This window comes from Mauremys reevesii, linkage group 1 (genome assembly GCF_016161935.1).
Source record: "Mauremys reevesii isolate NIE-2019 linkage group 1, ASM1616193v1, whole genome shotgun sequence".
Classification (NCBI taxonomy): Eukaryota; Metazoa; Chordata; order Testudines; family Geoemydidae; genus Mauremys; species Mauremys reevesii.
The window spans coordinates 135,457,974-135,475,821 of NC_052623.1; the positions used below are offsets into that span (position 1 = coordinate 135,457,974).

The 17,848-nt window shown below is 38.8% G+C and overlaps 1 protein-coding gene across 11 annotated transcripts in view; it reads left to right on the plus strand.

Moving 5' to 3' along the window:
- Positions 1–17,848, plus strand: part of WWC3 (WWC family member 3) — a 176,344-nt gene that overhangs the window by 132,078 nt on the left and 26,418 nt on the right. For 10 of the 11 annotated variants that reach the window (XM_039500168.1, XM_039500169.1, XM_039500162.1 and 7 more), the window contains exons 9-13: positions 2,333–2,575; positions 5,757–5,846; positions 7,772–8,343; positions 16,106–16,226; positions 17,742–17,816. In XM_039500168.1, the coding sequence (XP_039356102.1) occupies positions 2,333–2,575; positions 5,757–5,846; positions 7,772–8,343; positions 16,106–16,226; positions 17,742–17,816 (1,101 nt within the window). The remainder of the gene's footprint in view (positions 1–2,332; positions 2,576–5,756; positions 5,847–7,771; positions 8,344–16,105; positions 16,227–17,741; positions 17,817–17,848) is intronic. The other variant, XM_039500163.1, reaches the window with a different exon arrangement.

A 17,848-nucleotide genomic window follows, 5' to 3' on the forward strand; every position in this document is an offset into this window, starting at 1 on the left:
TTGATTTATTTTATCAGAATTGAACATAGAATTCTTTTTTTTTTAACTGATTAAAATGAATATGTTCCTCTTTGGCTTTATCAGATCTGAATATGTTTCATGAACATGACTTAAAAATATTAACTAAAAATGTTTGTAATAAAATGAAACCACTGAGTATTTTTAAGTTATTCAGCATGGCAGTATTCTTGATTAATTGCCAACAGTCCTAAGAACCGAGGAAAAATTATGGCAAATTTTATATTGCACCTACAAAACTTTCTTCCCTGTGCATATTTCCACTTTTACTGAAAGAGCTGTCAGAGTGTTGGTAATTGATTGACAAGAACGTGGTGGTTTACATCAGGTCTCCCGCATTCCAGATTTTCGCTAGGGAACACATACTGAAACAAACTTCTGGACATTTTTTTAATGTATATATATAAAACAAATAGTATCATATAGCTTTGAAGAATTTTTGTTCACACAGTAAAATAAAAAGGTCTCTTGGGTTTTTTTGTGTCTTAATTATTTTAAGCTATTTTAACAATACAGGCTAGGCTTTTTAGATTTTAACTTTCGGGTCATATCCTAGAAACTCTACGTAGGTAAATAGTCCCACTGAGGGGCACTAACCCTGATTCTGTATTCCTGCCATCTCCTGTTACATATACATAAACTTAAAACTGACATGTTTTCAGAAGTGATGGACAAACCTCAGTGTCAGGAGATTTATTTCTGTTTAGTTGCCTACCAGAGTTGTTTGGCTTTACAAAATTAGGACCGGATTCTGCCACCCCTAGACTGTGTCTACACTGCAGAGATTATACCCGCATAGCTATGTTGGCACAACCCCTGAGCGTAGATGCAGCTTACACTGACAGAAGGGGTAGTGTAGGAATGCCACCTTCCCAAACAAAGCTAACTATGTTAACAGAAGCATTCTTCTGTTGACATAGCTGCATCTACACTGGAGGTTGGCCAGCATAACTTATGCTGACAGTTTTGTCAACAGACTTAGTGTGGTTGGCAGATTTTGTCCCTTTAGGCCTTTGAGATCAAGGGAATTTGGGTCTTCCAGGCCTGGGTAAAATGAGGATGTTCAGAGGCATGTCAGAGTGAAAAAGAGGCAAAAAGGAAATTGTTCAAACTGAATTTAAATTTAAGAAAACTTGATTTGTTAGGAAACTCAAAAGAACTCCGCTCTACAGGGAGTAGTGTTTATGCAAATAAACTCCATGACTTCTGCATTCCTCAACTCTTTATATTCAAGATAAGTGTGTTCATTTCTACTTCTCTGACCGTCACCATATCACCCTAAGGCTGAGGTACTCTCTTGAATAATTCTTGGTTTGTGGAGGGGCTTTTACGGCTTGTGTTTTGTTTTCAGACAAAAGAAATAAGTTGTTGGAGTGGTGGGACTGGGAGGGCTTGGCTTCTTCCCAGTACTACTTGTATAATGGCTGTTCCTGGCGGCAACTGTTCTGCTCCAGCCCCATATTTTTTTGGACTCGTGACTTATTTATTCCTGTCCTTGAGTTGTCAGTCATGGAGTGCCAAATATTTTCTGCCCCTTAAAGACTTTTCCTAGCTGAATGATATACAGTCACTTGGAGAATAGCTTGGCTCTAGACATTGTGGGACTTGTTGATGGCTCAAAGCATTCCCAAAATCCTGACTGGGGAGAATAAGAAATAAAGGGGACTACTACCTTCAGAATAGAAGGCAGCTTCTTAGGCTACACAAACAGCACTCAGACTGCTTCCTTGGAACAGAAGCCAATGAGTTTCATGTTAACTGCATCTAGTAGTCTTAAAAAAATTGTTATTCCCACATCTTTATAATATGAATTGTAGCAGCTCAAAACTGCTAAAATATCATGGCAGACATTGTCCACTCTAATTAATTATGACAGTTGTGATGATTAGTTTTGTTAATTCTTTGCTATTTAAAAAAATTCAGATGTAAATTAGGAACTAATTTAAAGCCAACAAAGAGAGGAAGCTGAGAGTAAACTCCCCACTTGTATCCTTACGTCATCTTTTGAATCTATCTGCAACATATATGGTACCATGTGGCAGAAGTCATTAAGTATCTTTTAAATGCCCAACATAATGGGGTGTATGTGTAAGTTAAGGATGTTAAGCTATAGATCTGAACATATTCACTTATGAGACCATAAATGTATGCTTGCAAGTTCTTGTGGTTTATTTCACATATACAAATAGTTTTAAGAATAAAAGTAGCTAAGTGCTAGTGGTCTGGGAGTGATTTTCCTCAGCAGTTATTCCACAGTGTTTTTTTCCCTGTGACTTATCTATTTCTTATGCATGCTCTCATTTTTCCCCCCAAGAGTTTCCAATATACAGCAGCAGCTGGCCTTGCTAGATAATGAATCTTGGCCAGGAATGGCTGAGGCGGACAGGGACCGTCTTCAGCTCATCAAGGAGAAAGAAGCTCTCCTTCAGGAACTGCAGCTCATCAGTCAGCAGAGACGATCCCCAGAATACATTGCACGTTTGGAGGAAGAAAAAAGGCGCTTGGAGGATGAAATTCAGCAGGCTCGGGCCAGTTCTGCTCAGGGGGCCACTGAAAGGTTTGGGGACTTAACAAATTATTTTCTTATCTACCATAGGATGCAGCTGCATAGATTCCAAGTGAAGAGCTGGTGCAGTTTACCAGCTTTATATGCGATCAAAGCACTACAGTGGTTACTTGTGCACTTTGCCTACAAAAGGGACTGGGGTCCCAATCAGCACTTCCTGACCATGCCACTGTTTAGATCCAATCTTCTGAAAGCTTTCCTGTAAGCGGTATTAGAGTGAAATTGACAAGACTAGTCACTTTCCCTTTTCCTATTCAGACCCCGGGAGTGCAGCAGAACTGATAAGAATCATGTCAGTTTTTCACTTATCTTTGGAAAAGCTCTGAGCTGCAGAGACATGCCATTGAGCTGCTCAGGATGAAGGGGGACCCAAACAATGGTGACCCGAGATGATGGGGATAGTTGGTTGGCACCTGGGGTTAAGTTAGAGTGATTGAGGTCACATCCCCAGAAACAGCAGAGACCTCAGAACACCGAGACCAGCCCTGCACACAGCAGTAGCCCCAGGACTTGGGAAGTTTAAAGATGACCTTTATGCTGTAGTTGTACACATCTCTTTCCCATTGACCTGTGCAGTGTACAGTTTGGCTGGACCCAAATGTGGCCCTAAGATTTTGTTGAGTATACTATATAAAAATTTTGTGTATCTACAATCAATATGAAGCTCTCTGTTATTAGAAATGAAAACATTCTTCACTTGGGGGAAGTATTGTTCATTTCAAGGTGCCATAAATTGTCACCGAATTTAAGGGACAGACTATAATTCTGGCCAAGTATGTCAATAAACTGTGCATATTATAAAATGCCTCCAATTAGAGGGACAGAGCTTCTGTGTAAAACTCATTTCTCCTAATACTCTAATAATGCTGCTAAGCTTTATGGTGAACTTTTTTCTTACATCAGAGACAATATTTCTGCCCACTTAGTTCTTCCATGCAAGCAGCTAGCATCTGTGAGAGGTTTTTCTAGATTTTCTGTGCATTCTTTTGGTTTTTGTCACAGATTGAGGCATGAATTAATGGGAAAAAAGTCAACTTTGACACTTGAGGACACTACACTGAGCAATATTAATACAGTCTTGTCTAAACATTAACACTTAGGTTGATTAAGTTGATCTTTATAAATAATTGAAAATGGCCCCATATCCGAGTTTGTAGAACTCTATTTGGCTTGAACAGGGTTACTTCAGGCAGTAAATCCAAATGGTGATAGAGAATTCACAGCTGATTAAATAAATACAGTTGATGTTTTGTATGACATTATTTGTGATTTTTGCAATATTGGCACTCCAGCCTAGAAAATGACAGAGAAGGGAGTTCACTTTACACTGCAGTGTAGTAAATTTTATTTGTTGTTTTTGGGATCTCATGTTAGGTAGCACATACTGTGCTGGCAAAAAGAGCAAGCTCTTTTTCCATGTTGTAGTCCGTGCTGTGGAAACCAACATTCCAGGGTGACATTTGATATTTCAGATTCTAGCAAGAAATTGAGCAAAAGTTAGCACAATATTTAAAGATGCTGTATATTTTATAATGAGAGAAAGAACAACACCAGAGACTAGACTAATTATTCTGTCAGAGACAGAAAACATTTATCATTGGAGGATCTCCTTCCATATATCCTTCCTTCCCCCAGCTTGCAAAAAAGGGTTGATGTTTAAGCACATTTAATAAGAGTTCTGTTGTTACTGATTTTAAAATGTAACGTTAACCACACGAAGAGCTAGCATAACTTAAAACTTATACAGAGAACTACACAGGGGCTTCAAGATTATGCTGTGTAGAGTAGGTCGCTTTTTCTTTTTTCTTAAATAGCCTTAACCACTCATATTATAGCTAACATTTAATTTTTAATTTCACTCATCCAAAAGATTCCCCTTTACTACCCTCTCTGTCAAAACCCCTGCATCTTATTAACTGTTTTTCCAGTCAAGGAGGGTTTGATGGGACTTTCTGTGGAGCCAGAAACACTGCCCTTGGCTAAGTCAGAGAGCTCTGGACACCCACCCCTTTGTTTCCCTGCATTCCAAATATCAGCCAGCTTGGGAGCCTTGAGGACTGAGGAAGTATCAGATCTGGGCTGCAACATGGAGACATATTATGCCAATAATATGCCAAGAAACAAAACAAATTATCCCCCTGATTTTAATCTGTGGAGTGAAAGGTTTTAATTTGGAGTTAAAAGAATAAAACTCCAGAAAAAACATAGAGAACTGGTAGAGACTAAATGGAGGGATTGGAACAAATGCTGCACCTTTTTAAAATAAAGTTTAATAGTTTCAAAATGTAATCAGGGTACCTTACAAGCATATAGTACAGGCAAAGTTATGACGACTCCATTTGTGTTCGGGCAGTAATGCTGAGTAATTTGGCCACTTGCTTTTGCCTGGTAAAGAAGAAAGAAGTTTTTATCATAGAAGCATTTAAAATGTTAAACCAACTTCTGTTTGAAGGAGAACAATACAAGAAATATATTAACAAACATTAAAAAATTACAATTACAGTTTACTACAGTAAATTCGCTGTTGGTGCATTACTTGAAGGTCAGTTCGATACTTATCCTTTTCCCCAGTGGTTCCTCACTCCTCTCCTGCCACAGTATATCTGAATGAAAGCCAGGATCACAGAGTTTGGTGATAAACTGCTTAACAGAACAGAAGTTCTCAAAAAAAAAAATTTTCCTCTTGAAGTTTGACTTTCAATCTGTATGGGTATTTGAGGTACTTCCACGTACTTTTTCCTGCAAAGTACAGTTAAGTGACAGTTTTCTCTGTTTTACTTGAGCTATGATAGTCACACCAGGAAGAAAAGAAGTCTTACTGTTTTTAATCAGCTGCTCCTGCCTCTTACATGTCAGCTTAGGTACCTTTATGGTTGGCCTTGGCAATTTCTGTTATATACCTTCACCACCATAGCTCTTGTGTTTTTCTTTTGGTTCTTTATTCCTCAGTTACTGCAGTTCCTATGCTCTCAATGGGAGTTCTGTCATGGATTAAACGCTGTGTATTGCCCTAAGTGAACTAATTCTGTTCGTTAAAAAAGGATTAATTGTTTACTCCCAATACAACAAGAACTGTCTCTTCTTCTGTGTTTGGAAAGCTCTTAGTACATTTTGAACACTACTGCAATATAAACAAAAGAAGAAAAATAATAATTGCAATTTTTAATTATAGGATACTGTTACAGGAGAAGAGAAATTGTTTGCTTTTGCAACTGGAAGAAGCTACTCGTTTAGCCTCCTATTTACACTCCCAGTTAAAAAGGTGAGTTCTTTAGAGAAAATAATAATTTTTAAAAATTAATAAATTTTGAATTCAACAGAAAAAAAGTAGAAATGCAAACAGAACAGACCATTTTACTTTTTCATACTTCTTTTGTTTGCTTGTAATATAAGTAAAGGATGGGCATTGGTTCCTACTTTGTTGATCTGTTTTCTTTAAGTACATTATGGGCACTGAAAGGCATTCACAGCTTGCAGTTTAGCAAAGTATTTAATATGTTGTAAATTCAGTGGTTTGGATAGAGTGTTATTAAAAAGGAGAAAAGGACTTTTCACTTTTAATAATAGCTATCAGGACTGCCTGGTTTGAAAGTTAGTGAGATCTGTCTGCATAATATGTGGAAAGGAGAAATACAGCTGAACCCGTTTTATGATTGTTTTTGTTTTTAAATAAAAAATTATACACAAACAAGATTAAGCCTTTAAACTACGCATGACAAAAGACAGGAAATTCTGTTATATTCAGGGTGTCATTCGTAAGCCCATATTAGTGATTGCTTGTTTCTTAAGCATTGATGGTCTCTGGTGCTGTACCGGAAAACAACACAGAAGACAGGATAAATAGACAGTACAAATCAGACATGCAACTCCTAGGTGACAAGAGGAAGGTAAATGGGGAGTCAATATATAATCAGGGAGGCAGCATTTTACAAACATGGTCTGTTTTGTGGGAGAAGGTAATTTTGAGGAGGGATGTCAAAGAAGAAACAATAGGCACTGATGCACTGGAGTTTGAGCTAAGAAGAAACAGAAAAGGTAGTGATGCACCTTCCCAGCATCCACTATCAGAACTGTCTCTTTCCAATCTGCCGGTTTTATGCAAATCTTACAATTTTCAGCTGGAGGAAAAACATGAGTACTGTGGCAACAGCAGCAAGACAACCACTACTGTTACCCACAGTCCAACCAACCCCCCCTCTGGCCCCTCCCACCCCCCGCAACTCTGAAGAGAGAAAGGGTTCATTTCTGGCATAAAAGGGTAAACAGAGTAGTCAGAAGTGTGAGAGAGAGAAAATGCAAGAGGATAAAATGTGCTTGGAACATTCTAAGAGATTCACTACTCTGACATTCCAAGACAATAGTTACACAGAGTAGGGGTTTGCATGCTATGGAGGAGACAGAGGATGTCATCCTCTAAACATGAAGATGTTCTGAGATCTACAGAGAAATCCTACAGGTTTGAGAGCATCTCCATGAGGGATCAGCCCCTTGGGATGGCTCTTAAGGACCCCTTACCTCACCAGCACACCACCTGCAGGAGCCTAGCTCCTGTTGTTTCACACTTTACCAGCTGCTATACTCTTATCTCCACATTTGGAGAGAGGCAAAGGAATGGGGCTAGTGCTGAAATTGCAACTTGAAAGCTCCCACAAAGTTTTCAAATGGGAATTCTGTGAGTTTGCTTGGATATAAAGCTGTATAGAGTGACTGTTCCCTTGTTCTGCTTATGTCCCACTCCTCTTGAACCAAGTTACTGGACTCAGTTCAGAAGCAACTGATTGAAATATAGTGGCTTGTGATACACAGGAGTTCAGACTAGAGAACTAATGGTCCCTTCTAGCTTTAAACTCCATGAATCTATGACTTTTCCTCACCAGTCCTCTCTCTGGCCACTTTTCCACCAAAACCCACAGAGAGCCATCTGCAGATTTGAGGAAAGGGATGTGATGATCCTCTTGCTCCACTTCTCCTTTTTAGGCATGCTGACCTAAGTTGGTTCTCATTTATACTACTTTCATCACCTTTAGCCTAAAGGCAAGGGAGGAGAAGAAAGATGGCCCTTAACCTAAGTATTACAATGCTGAATGCATGTAAAATCCTCTACCTTAATGTGGGTTATTATTTTTCTATCTATGCTGTGTTCCTAGCTATATAATTCATATATTAATGGATCTTTTTCTGTTTTAGTTTATCTGCTAGCACCCTCACAATGTCTTCTGGCAGCAGTAGGGGATCACTGGCATCCAGCCGAGGATCACTGGCATCCAGCAGAGGGTCTCTAAGCTCTGTCAGCTTCACGGACATCTATGGCCTCCCACAGTATGACAAATCAGACAGTGTTACTGACTATGCACAACATCTGCGCTTTGACCTGATTCCATTTGATTCACTCAGTAAAGATGTGCAGTACTCTGATTCCACTGGACATTGTAACTTCAGTAAACAAAGGAGGTCCTTGGATACTCCTCAATCCCTGGCATCCCTGTCATCACGGTCCTCCTTGTCATCATTGTCCCCTCCAAGTTCCCCTCTGGACACCCCCTTCCTTTCTGCTTCTCGGGATTCTCCACTTGCCCAGATGTCAGAAGGATTTGAGGAGATAGCAGGTGTAGGAGCCCTAGAAATGCGCAGAGCTCAGGCCTCGGTTTTGGGTGATGATGCCCAAGGAACAACTTCATCACAGACGCCTGCTTACCCCGTGGATGATGAAGGACTGCAAGAAATGGGACCACACCTGGCAAACATCCAAACTGGTGGAGGTGAGTTTGATTTCTTCATTACCATTTTGTCTCACCTAATCTTCAAGGGATAATGAAAAACACAGGAAAAATGTAAGCATGGCATTATAATAGAAGATATACATCTGCTATCAGTTCGATTTCTTTTTTTAAATTAATTTTTAAACAGTTATACAGCTGATGTTAACTAAAATATTTTTTTGTTCAAAGGTGAAGTGCAGAGAATGTTTTGTATGTAGTAATTTTTTTAGACTTTAACATAAATTGTTAATGAAAACTTCAGTACTTTTTCTGAAAATATGCCAATTTTGTTGATTAAAAAAAAAAAGGCCTGCCTGTTTACTTTTTAGGAAAAATCCTGAATGGGAGAACCTGAACAGTCTTAGACTGTGCCAGCTGATATCACTTCTCTCTGTGTGCCAAACACACTTAGTAATAGCAGTAAGTTTGATGGAGGGAAATGGGGATGCAACGTGAACTGGCTGACCTAGGAACAAACAATGAGAGAACACAAGTAACAGCAGGAAATACCCCTTTTAAATCTACCTGGTTCATGCAGATTGCATGCAACTGTATGAGGCAGGCAAACACAACTGGCTTGTAAGTCTATGGTGTTACTGTATTCCTTGATTTGTGTGCGCATGGTATGTAATGTCTACATGTGAGTGTTATTTGGGCCAGAATTGGGGTGAATGGGTGTCACCCAGCACCTATTCTGTTTACGTGAACTGACACGCATACAGGAGTTTAGGGGGAAGACAAACAAGTGAGCTGGTTGAGACTATTAGGGATTTCCAGATCTTGAAGTATAGGAGGGGATTGGCAGTTATTCTTACAATAACTCTACTCTAAAATCTGTGGTTACCACAACACACTTCCAAAAATATATACCATTTGTACTGAAATAGGTACTATTCCACTTGTATTGCAAATGATCACAATAGATCATTCATTATGGGTGCTCCCCACATATAAACCATTACCAGTTGTCTTTGAGAACTCATGGAGGATGGGTGAGGTGCCAGAGAACTGGAGAAGGAGGTGCATAGTACCTGCCTTCAAAATGAGGAACAAATAGCACTTGAGGAATTATAGACCAGTCAGCCTAACTTCAATACCTGGAAAGATACTGGAACAAATTTATTAAATACCTAAAGGGTCCAAGGGTTATAAGGAATAGTCATCATGGATTTGTGAAGAACAAGTCAGACCAAACCAACCTAATTTCTTTCTTTGACAGAGTTACTAGCTTAGTGAATTGTGGGGGGAAAGGGGGGGAGAGCTGTAGATATGATCTACCTTGATTTTAATAAGGCTTTTGACATAGTCCTACATGATATTCTCTTAAGTAAACTAGGGAAATATGGTATAGATTAAATTGGTATAACGTGGGTATAGAACTTGTTAAAAGTCTATATTCAAAGAGTAGTTATAAATGGTTGCTATCAAACTGGGAGGACGTATCTAGTGGGGTCCTGTGTGGGTCAGTTCTGGGTCTGGTACTATTCCATATTTTTATTTCTGACTTGGATAATGGAGTGCTTATAAAATTTGCAGATGAAACCAAGATGAGAGTGGTTGCAAGTACTTTGGAGAACAGAATTTGAATAGAAAACAACCGTGACAAATTAGAATATTGGTCTGAAATCAACATGATGAAATTCAATAGAGACAAGTGCAAAGTACTACTTAGGAAAGAAAAATCAAATGCACAACTACAAAATCGGGAATAACTGGCTAGGTGGTAGCATTGGTGAAAAGGTAATGCAGGCTATAGTGGATCACAAATTGAATATGAGTAGGGGTATATTAAATCGCTGAGAAATCACACATTTTTCACGGGTTGGTCACGGCATAAATAGCAAATTTTGCAGATGTGTTCATACCATGCCACCCTTACTTCTGCACTGCTGGCGGCGGCGGCGCTGCCTTCAGAGCTGGGTGCCCAGCGAGCAGCCAGCACTCTCTCATCACCCAGCTCTGAAGGCATAGGGTAAAAGTATATGGTATAGTATAGGGTACAAACACACAAAAGACCAGATTTTGCAGGGAAGACCAGATTTCAAAGTCCATGATGCGTTTTTCATGGCTGTGAATTTGGTAAGTCCCTACCTATACATAGTTCTTAGAAATGAAGACCTGATTTGAGTGCTGAGATAAAGAAGGCTGTAATGGGGCTGGGATGCTGCTTCAGTTATACTCTTCTTCCCACCCCCTGTGAAGTTTTCTTTCCTGGCTTTTCTCTTTACTTTTCTTTCATTTAAACATTCTCTTCTGCTTTTGTCACTAGAGTGCTTCCTGTTCCACTGTGTTCACCTATTTCTTCTCTGTGTATAGCATGCAATGTTTACACTGGAAGTAGAAAAACAGTACAAGGCCAAAGAATTATTCTGGTGTTGTTCATTTGAGCTGCTTTTAATGTGTGAATTTTAAAACAATTATTTAGGAAAAAATGGTTCCCCCTTCACATTTCTTGCCGAGGCTCTTGACTCTTTTGCACTCTGTAAATTGATTGGCTTGGATAGTTTGCATTCTGTTTCATAGTGGCTGTTTTCAAGCAGCATTTCTCAAACTTCATTGGTTCACATACCACCTGAAGAACTGTTGTGAAGTGAACTGATGGAACATATACCACAGATTGGAACTCTGGGGCTTAGAGCTAGCTTTATGATTTTAAGTTCTTGTGCAAAGCGTTTGGTTGCTGCCACCTACTGGTGTTGTAGCATAATGCAAAGGGAACAAATTGTAATTCTGACAACACTGCAAACAACTTTCTTAAATATTCAAATAAAATAAATTGTGTAGTAATTTTGATGAACTTTATTACTCATGGAAGTGGGGGAGGAGCCAACAGTCCCTTGTTTACTGCATGCAGCCAGTGTGCAAGATTTCTTCATACAATGTCTTGTTTATGCACCAAAATGTTGACCAGCACCTCTGCTGCTCCTCCAGTCTGGCATCTCTCCTGAGAATATACTAAGAATTGTACTAAAATATGTGGTGACTTTATGATGTGTACAAAAAGAACCTGACTGAACCATGGAATTCAACTCACTTTCAGGAAGAGGCTTACAAAGATCACAGGGGGGGAAGAAAAACACATCTGAATAGAACATTGTTTTTAAACTTTTACATTTTTTCCTGTCTCCTCTTCTGTGAATTTTAATTTAAAGAACTTCCATCACTAATTTTGTTAGTTTAAATTATATATATTAATTTAAGTATAGAGGGAATATTTTGCTTTCTTGTAAAGAGGGACCCAAAGAGAGAATCCATATCTACAACCCTGAACTTTGGGGAAGTTTGGATTTAGATCCAAATGTCACAGCCCGCCCTTATCTCTACAGTGGACCAAGTTAAAATCCTTGCTCCAAACATTACCAAACTTGAGGAAAATTCAGATCCAGATACAATTATGTAGGTGTATAGTTTCCATTAATGTCTAAATAATCTTTTGTATAAAAAGCATTGGCATAGATTGAAAAATTGATTTATCACCATGTGCTTTTCATTTTGTATCTTGTTTCTCATGCGGCACAGCAGAAAAATTCACTGTAAGTGAACCTGGAATTACTTATTATGCTGGTTTTGCCTGTAATGCTTAGCGTGTTTTTGTGTGTAGTGTGTATGGTCTGTATGACTTGCATGTGGAGAAGAGGGTGGCTGAGCTACATTTGATTTTAGGTATCACATTATATATGTTTAATCATCATGGGATACTTAAGTTTTTGCTATGTCCACTAAACATTATATTCATGGCTGCGGATGACGTCTCAGAAAAACTTTTTTGTAAGCTTCAGCTTTATTATATCTTGATAATGCCCAACAGTACCATTGCAGATTAGGGTCTGTTTATGTCCCCAGTTATAAGTTTATTTTCTGGAGACAGTTTAGCTCTGCTATTAAAATGCATTTTGAGCTGATACAAAGCACGTAAAGTCCAAGTTCATGAAACATGGGTTACATTCTCAAAAATATCTGGTGATTTTGGTTCCTTGGTTATTTAACAGCTAGTTTGAGACACCTTAAGTCCACTTTTTCAGATAGTAGATTCTCAGAACTTTCTGAAACCAGGTCTGTTTAAGGCATATCAGCTGACCCAAAATCACGAGTCATTTCTGAAAATGTAGGTCAGTATTTTGTATCCAAATTTCTAAGATATGGAGTAAGTTAGAAAAGATGAGATGCTGACTCTACACTAGAAATATCAAATTTTATTTTAAATAAAACTTTTAGGTTTCCAACTCTGTTTGACTAAAACCTGTGGTAAATCCCATTACATGAGATCCAAAACCTGATGTTACTTTCTGGTTGTCAAGCTATTTTTCATGTTGATTTTCTAGTCAAAGGCATGTTCTGACATTTGCCACCTCTCCCAAATTCTGTGGGATTTTCCTGATATTATCAGGTGTTTCTGTGGCCTCCAGGCAGCAAGAAAAACATTAGTAAATTGCAACATTGTTGTAACAACACTTTTTCATGACTTTACCATGTTGCATTTTGAGATAAATTTTTTGCTGCTGGACAGATTCCAAAAGATGACAGCCAAAGCAGAGAGCTTGCAAAGTGCCTATTATAGTTACATGGTTTACTTTCATCTCCTATATCCACACAAGCCATCCATGTAGTGAAAAATTGCACCAGTGTAACTTGAGTTGGTGTTTAAACTGATACAGTTACACGGATGCAAAAGGCTCTTTGGACACTTATTGTGATGTAAAAGTGGCTTATATCAATCTAGCTGAAACTGTTTCTGATTGACTTAAACTAATCCAAAGTAAGATGCTCTTATACTAAAATAAGAGTGTCCATCCAGCCTTTTGCACTGGTTAAAATGTACTACTTCAATTTCACACCTTAAATTATGTTGATGCTACTTTTTCATGTAGACAAACCAAAAAATAAAATGAGTAGCATAAAAAAAAAACCAATGTCACACACCATCCTGAAGGCCTCATAGTGGGGTATTATGCAAACATCATCATAGTTTGAATATTGTTTCTTCAGTCCTTTGCTTCCTCTAATTAACTGGAACTGAGAAGTTTGCTTGTATTTTTGGTAAGGTTGAAATGCATTGTGTTGCATAATGATCTCTACTGGACAATTAAGATGAGAAGCAATGATCCTGGAGAGCTTACTTCTTTCTTCAAGCTCAAAGACACTTCTTCTGATTTAGGAATAGATTGGACACTCCTGATTGAAGGTCAAAATTTCCCAGGTAGATATAGCTAGCTAGAAACATTAGATTTGGAGGAGGGTAGACATGGCTTGTTATCAGTCCATAAAGGCAAACACTTGGATCCTCTTGCATCTAGTTCAGGGGTCGGCAACCTCTGGCATGCGGCTCGCCAAGGGGCTGCGGGAAGCAGCGTGGGCCGAGGGATTTGGTGGCCACGGCTTCCCGCTGCCCCCATTTGCCTGGGACAGCGAACCTCAGCCAGTGGGAGCTGAGATCAGCCGAACCTGCAGATGCGGCAGGTAAACAAACTGGCCCGGTCTGCCAGAGTGCTTACCCTGGCGAGCTGCGTGCCAGAGGTTGCCGACCCCTGATCTAGTTGATTGAATTCTGTGTTCTGCGCAGGTCTTTTCACCTTTTGCAAGTCTCAAAATACATTGTTTTCTTAACATTTGAGTTTGTAACGTATATCAGGCTTCCAGTGAGGTAAGTCATCTAGGTCAGTGGCTCTCAACCTTTCCAGATTACCATACCCTTTTCAGGAGTCTGTCTTTTGTACCCCCAAGTTTCATCTCACTTAAAAACTACTTGCTTATGAAGCCAGACAGAAAAATACAAAAGTTTCACAGCACACTATTACTGAAAAATTGTTTACTTTCTCATTTTACCATATAATTATAAAATAAATCAATTGGAATATAAATACTGTACTTACATTTCAGTGTATAGTGTATATAGAGCAATATAAACAAGTCATTGTCAATATGAATTTTTTGTTTGTACTGACTTTGCTAGTGCTTGTTACATAGCCTATTGTAAAACTAGGCAAATATCTTGATGACTTGATGTACCCTCTAGAAGACCTCTGTGTACCTGCATTGGTACATGTACTGCTGGTTGAGATCCATTGATCTAGGTGACAGCTCAACTCCATCATGAAGTTGTCCAGTAGAAGCTTGAAAAACATGATTAATTTAATCCCGACCAAAGTTTTCTGGTGACAGCAGGTACTGATATTTGAAAACCAGTAGCTGCGCACATGCAGTAGTAATTTGAAGGCTTTCGCGAGCATGACGTTATAAGTAATCATGTGGCCTTCTTCATATTACACTCAAAAGGGGCTGAGATTCACCTTAGTGCAGAGGATTTGCCCAAGGCCTGTGCATCATGTATGCTCAGCAGTGTGCTAGCCCTTTGCACTGGGGGGTGCTTTTCATCCTTCATGAATATTAATGTTTTACTGGCATTCATTAAAATAATTAATCCTTAGAATGCACTTATTAATTAATTGTGCTATTTGTTTGTCGTAGGATATACATTATGTACTTCATCGTAATAGGCTGTATGCTTTAATCATTTTTTTTCCAATGTACTGTCCATTACCATCCATGCACGTGCAAAAAAACCAGTTGCCTTAAAGGGTTGCTTGTTGCAGTTTGATGCACCTCAAAACCACCCCTTGAAATACACAGCATGGATAGACAGGGGAATGATGTTTCTATTTTCCCCCACTTGTGAATGCCACATCTCACTACTCACCTTCCTTAAAAAGTTTTTAGTTGCTTTCCTGCTTTCTGTTTTAATTCTGCCTTTGAGGGAAAGGAAATTTAATTTGGAAAGATCATGTGCGATACCTGTGCAATGAGGAAACACTTAAGTAAATCAGTTTGATATTTCTCAGACTCAAGACATGGAATTTCAGAACATATAGGGCCTTTTGAATGTGTGGAACTTTGCTTATGCACTCAGTTCTTGAGCACTGTCACTTGTGCATGCCCATTTGAGGTTCTACACTGCAATCCTCACTTGTATATGCAAAACTATTTTGCATACATTCTTTTGTGTACCTTATGATATGAAAGTGATTGTCCATACTATTTTTGTTTATTGAGTTTGCTGATAAGGGGTGGGGAAAAGGGAAATGTCATCATTTTTTTTACATTTTCATCATTTTTCAATATATATATATTTTTTAATTTAAAAAAAATGGTCATCCAGCTCTTCTTGTCAGGTTCAGATCCATTTTGACAGTGTGCCTCATGCTGCAAGTAGAAGCTGATACTGTGGTCTGATTAAGCCAGTTTGATTTGTGGTTGGGGAATTTAATATTTAAAAAAAACAAATAAAAACCCCATACTACCAACAGCAAATTACTTCCTAAATCTTTCCTTTTTAGCTAGGTTAAAAGAAACAGGCATTATGGATATTTCCAATGTGTCACACATTTATAAAGGGATGGTTAATAGGTAAATCCTAATAGGGTATAGTGTGCGTATATATGCTGAGGTGGAGGCAGTTTAAGGCTTACCCCATTGGTGGTGGCAGTTCTTTCGGAAATACATTGCATAGTGATGAGATCAGTTTATATTTTATCTTGTTATGGAGAAATTAGCCATTAATGTGCTTCCTAAATTCTCCAGCAAAGTAACTCCAATCCATTTTACATATTATTCTAAGTTGCAATAATGTTTCAGCATGTGTAATTGTATTTACATCAACAGTATGCTTGTTTGGGCAGTTTGAGAGATTAAATTTGCTTTTTATATAATGCATTGTGGGGGACTGCCTCAACCTGACACTTTCTTTAATTTTTTCCCTCTGTTATAGCCGTAACTCTACGCGAAGACAGTGCAAGAAGGTCGGCAAGGCGAGCCAGGCGAGTCTCAGCATGTCTATCCGATTATTCACTGGCTAGTGACAGTGGCGTGTTTGAAGCTTTAAGCAAAAGGTCAGGTGTATAAATGCGCAATAAATTGGAAATGTCCTTTTTCTGCCACATAAAGTCTGCAAAAATAGTTTCTAAATTTCTAAAATAGGTATAATTTTTTCTTATTGGATACATGATAATGCCTAATACTTTATAATGTAAGAATATTAGGTTAAAATGCTTTAGAAAGAATGGAGGCTGGCTACGTGCCATTCCACTGTCATTTTCACAGGTGTTAGTATGTCACTTCCACCTCTGTATCACTCCTAACAACCTATAAGATTTTTTCCCTTTTACTTGTAAAATGCTGCTTTTTCCTCTTGCTGAATTATTTTGGCTGTTTCATCCTGTCCTAACACCTTTCTGATTTCAGCATCTATCATCATGTATTTTATTTGTATTTTATCAATATGAAAACAATATTTTACAAAATACTATTTACAATTCTGGAAACAGAAGGGTAACAAAAATGATTAAAGAGAAGGAATAATTGACTTATGTGGAAAATGGTAAAACTAAAATTAATAGCTTGGCCAAATGATTAAGGGGAGGATGTATAACAATATACAAGTGTGTAAATACTGTAAAACAGCAATCAAGGAGAGAATATCTGGGAAAAAATCATTTTAAAAGTGACATCTCTTGAACTGTGGAATAGTTTTTCCAGAGAAGTTGTAGAAGTACCATTCCTTGAATCATTTGACACTGGTGTAGTGTAACCACTGTGGAACATAGAGCTGAATGTCCTGTAGTGGCAGGAGCCTAGCTATGGGCCTGTCTATATGGCAGTAATACACCTGTGGCTGGCCTGTGTCATCTGACTTGGGCTTGGGCTGCAGAGCTATAAAACTGCAGTGTATATGTTTGGGTTTGGGCTGGATCCCGGGCTTTGGAATCTTTCCTCCTCACAGGATCCCAGGGCCTGGGCTGGAGCTTTTATGGTCCTGCAGGCTGAACCCTGCTAGCCTGAGTCATAGACTTTAAGGTCAGAAGGGACCATTATGATCATCTAGTCTGACCTCCTGCACAATGCAGGCCATAGAATCTCACCCACCCACTCCTGTAACAAACCCCTAACCTATGTCTGAGTTATTGAAGTCCTCAAATTGTGGTTTGAAGACCTCAAGCTGCAAAGAATCCTCCAGCAAGTGACCCGTGCCCCACGCTGCAGAGGAAGGTGAAAAACCTCCAGGGCCTCTGCCAATCTGCCCTGGAAGAAAATTCCTTCCCGACCCCAAATATGGCGATCAGTTAAACCCTGAGCAAGTGGCCAAGACCCACCAGCCAGCACCCAGGAAAGAATTCTCTGCTGATGTGGGCCAGCCGTGAGTGTTTGCCTGCAATTTAGACATACCCTAGATTGCCTAATGAGCTTTTCCCATGTTTTCTGATTTGCAGTGTTTCAGGCCACAAAACAAGTCACAAAGCTTGTATCCATTTTTTTGCGTGTTAAATGGATAGATCCATTTTATTCATAAAATAAACCCGTCTAAATCAGCGTGTGGTTTACAGTTGGCTTTTTTTTTCCCCATGTAGGAATGAGGATGTTGAAGACCCTGTTTACAGTGGTGATGTTGCTAGTGAAGAACCACAAATACATGTTGGATTCCTGTAAGTAATGATACTTGGGTTCTTCAGTAGAT